Genomic DNA, 3048 nt, shown 5'->3' on the forward strand with positions numbered 1-3048 from the left:
ACCATATGCAGTTTTAGTTACATGCTGATCAGAATAGTTGGGATGATAAGCAGAGGGCAGCGCAGCTGGCTACTAGCCTCAAGGGTGCCGCAATGGAAATTCTGGGCCAGATGTCAGTAGAGGAGAGGAACAGTTATTAGTCCTTAGTAGAGAAGTACTGGAGTGCAGATATGGGACCATGTACCAGAAAGAGGTTTATAGAACAAGATTCCAGGGCTATGTACCGGCTCGATGCGAATCCCTACAGCAGATTGCTCATGACCAGGAAAGTATGGCACACAAGGCGTATCCTAAAGCAGCACCAAACCTGTTGGCTATTAAAGTGAGGGACCAGTCCATCAATAATCTTGATAATGTGGAGATGAAAATGCAAGTGAAGCAGGCACAACCAAGAACCATGCAAGAAGCACTAGCCAGGACTCTAGAATATGAGTCCAACGTCAGGTCCAGTACATCCACTTTTCAGGCAGGTCGTAGTGGGGGATTCAAGCAAGAAAAGGGCAGGTACGTGAAGAGGAAAGTTTTGAAGGAAGTAGTTGGTACTGTGAAAAGCCAGGACATAGGAAAGAGGACCGCTACAAGTGGAAGAGGGAACAGGAGAAGACCAGAGGAGGTTGCTGGTTCTGCAGGAATCCGGAACACAAAAGGACGATTGTTACAAATAGAAGAAGGAGCAAGAACAGAGCAGCACAAAGAAATCTCTAACTGTAATAAAAAGGGATTGGAGATGTAGTGAGGTGGGACACCTCAGTTCTCAGTGTCCAAAGAAGAAAAAGAATGATAAGAAGAAGGCTGCAGAAGACAGAAAGAATAGGAAAAGCAGTGGACGCTAGTGTTAAAGGGCAACCACCAACTGCCTTTTCCCTAGAAGCCCCACCACCAAGAAAATGAAAAAGAACTACGATCGACAATGTGCGAGTTGACGGAAGAATAGATGGCAAGAAATGTTTCCTGGTGATTGATTCAACCTCAGAGCAAACTTTTGTGAGGCCTGATGTGTTACATCATTTGTATCTGCTTGAGTCATCAGAACAATTGTGTGGTGTAACTGGGCACTGCACAGAAAGAAGGGGACCCTTGGATGTCTGGATTGAAGTGGCTGGGCAAGAGGCCACACTTTCAGTCTATGTAGCCGAGATGGAGGATCCTTGCCTTCTTGGTCTGGACTATCTGATGTCCATGGAATGTGAGTAGGACTTCTGCTCCTTAAAGCTGAAAGTTTGAGGAAAGTCTGTTCCCGTCACAGCAGTGAGACATACCAGTTCTGGTGGAAGGGTGCTCCACACTACAGTGATACCCCCCAAATCAGAACTATTACTCCAGTGCAAGGTGAGTGGCTCTTTTGACAGGTGTGTAGGGATGGTGGAGCCTGATGGACGTCAGAGTGATGGTGGGGAGAACTTTGGTGGAAACAGGTGCAGATGAAGTGCCGGTTGTGGTGACCAGTTTGTCCCGTGAGCCAAAGAAGATCAATGAGGGAGAAATTGTGGGACTGTGCCAGGCAGTGAACCCTAAGTGGCATCAGAGGAAGGCCTGTAAAAGGAATGTAGTTAAAGATAGGTATCTGGCAGACCACTTACAAGACCTTTTCTCAAGGAGTTGCCAATGCCTAGATGACTCACAAGTGCTGAAGTTGAGGCAGCTGCTGACGAAGTTTACTGATGTCTTATCCACCAGAGACCTAGATCTGGGGTGCACTGATCTGGTGGAGCATTGTATAGACACTGGGAATCACCGCCCAATTAAATAGCCAGTGAGGCGGATGGCACCATCCCAATGGCAAGAAATGGAGAAGGTGATGGAGATTCTCCAAAGTCACGGAGTTAAAAGTCCAGCAGTCCTTGGGCATCAGCAGTGGTTTTGGTATGGAAGAAGGATGGCTCCATAAGGTGCTGTGTGGATTATCGAGCCCTGAATGAAGTGACAGTGAAGGATACATACCCTCTGCCAAGGACTGATGACACCCTCGGTGCTCTGTCAGGTGCCAAGTGCTTCTCCACCCTACAGGGTGTTCCAACACCTTAGCCCCCCCCCTGCCCAGCTTAAATTAAAAAAGGTAGAAAGGAAACAAATATATGACAGAATAGCTGTATTAATTGCCAACACATGTGCACACTTGTAAGAATTTATATCAATATTTGGTGTGCCCACCGGCCGCCGCTCGAACTGCATCCAATCGTGCCGGGTAAGATTCCAGGAGTGACACAAACAACTCGTGGTCGAACTCCATTTCTTCGAGGACATTGGCCACAGTAAGCAGGAGGTCTTCCCCGGCGTTCTGGAGACGTTGTTCAACCCTGTCCTTAAGTATTGCTCCCAAATGTTCACAGGCGTTGAGGTCAGGCGATGCTCCGGGCCACTCATCATTTCCGAAAAAATCAACTTTGTTTGCCTTCAGAAGATTTTGCGTTGCCAGAGCACTCATGCACGGAGCTCGATCATGCAGAAATGTGGTTTCCTTGATGCTAAGGACATTTTCTGAGCTTTTTAGGAATGGAATGACATGTTGAGTCAACACAATGTCTCGGAAGTATCTTCCATTCCATGATTGTCCTGGTTCTTTGACGACCCACATCAACCTTTTCGCCGTGAACATCAAAAAGATACCAACACATCATTCAGATTTTGATCTCTCTCGAATCTTCAGTTCTTGCGGAATGTCATCAGTGTTAAGAGCCCAAATTCTGTCGTTCTGAAAGTTGGGACGACGAACCTCATAAATAAAAAATTCATCTGAAGGAGCCAAGAAAAGGAAATCATCTGTTGTCCACTCGCTCAAAAACTCACAAAACCACATGCGATCCTCCACATTTTTCTGCGACAGTTTTGGCGCTGGAACCTGATGAAAAGCCTTGGCACCAATGGAGTGAAGAAACCTGTGGATGCTTGCAAGACTCTTTTTCTTCCCTCGAATCCGTTCAATCTCCTTTTGAAGCCCGCGGATACTTTTTTCTCTCTAGCAAGCGACTCGGTGATGATTTCCTTGCTTTCCTGAGACAAGCTTTCTGCCACTTGAGCAGGCCGGCTGTCCATCTCGCAGTCAAATGG

The 3048-nt window shown here is 46.9% G+C and overlaps 1 protein-coding gene across 1 annotated transcript; it reads right to left on the reverse strand.

Moving 5' to 3' along the window:
- Positions 1–2131: 2131 nt before the first annotated feature.
- Positions 2132–2575, reverse strand: LOC145415409 (uncharacterized). The gene has a single exon (XM_080284692.1). It carries the CDS (start codon positions 2573–2575, stop codon positions 2132–2134), a length of 444 nt encoding a protein of 147 aa, XP_080140818.1.
- Between the last annotated feature and the right edge of the window lie 473 nt (positions 2576–3048).

Source organism: Coenobita brevimanus, chromosome 102, assembly GCF_032717465.1.
Source record: "Coenobita brevimanus isolate Jiangsu-jjx chromosome 102, ASM3271746v2, whole genome shotgun sequence".
Taxonomy (NCBI): domain Eukaryota; kingdom Metazoa; phylum Arthropoda; class Malacostraca; order Decapoda; family Coenobitidae; genus Coenobita; species Coenobita brevimanus.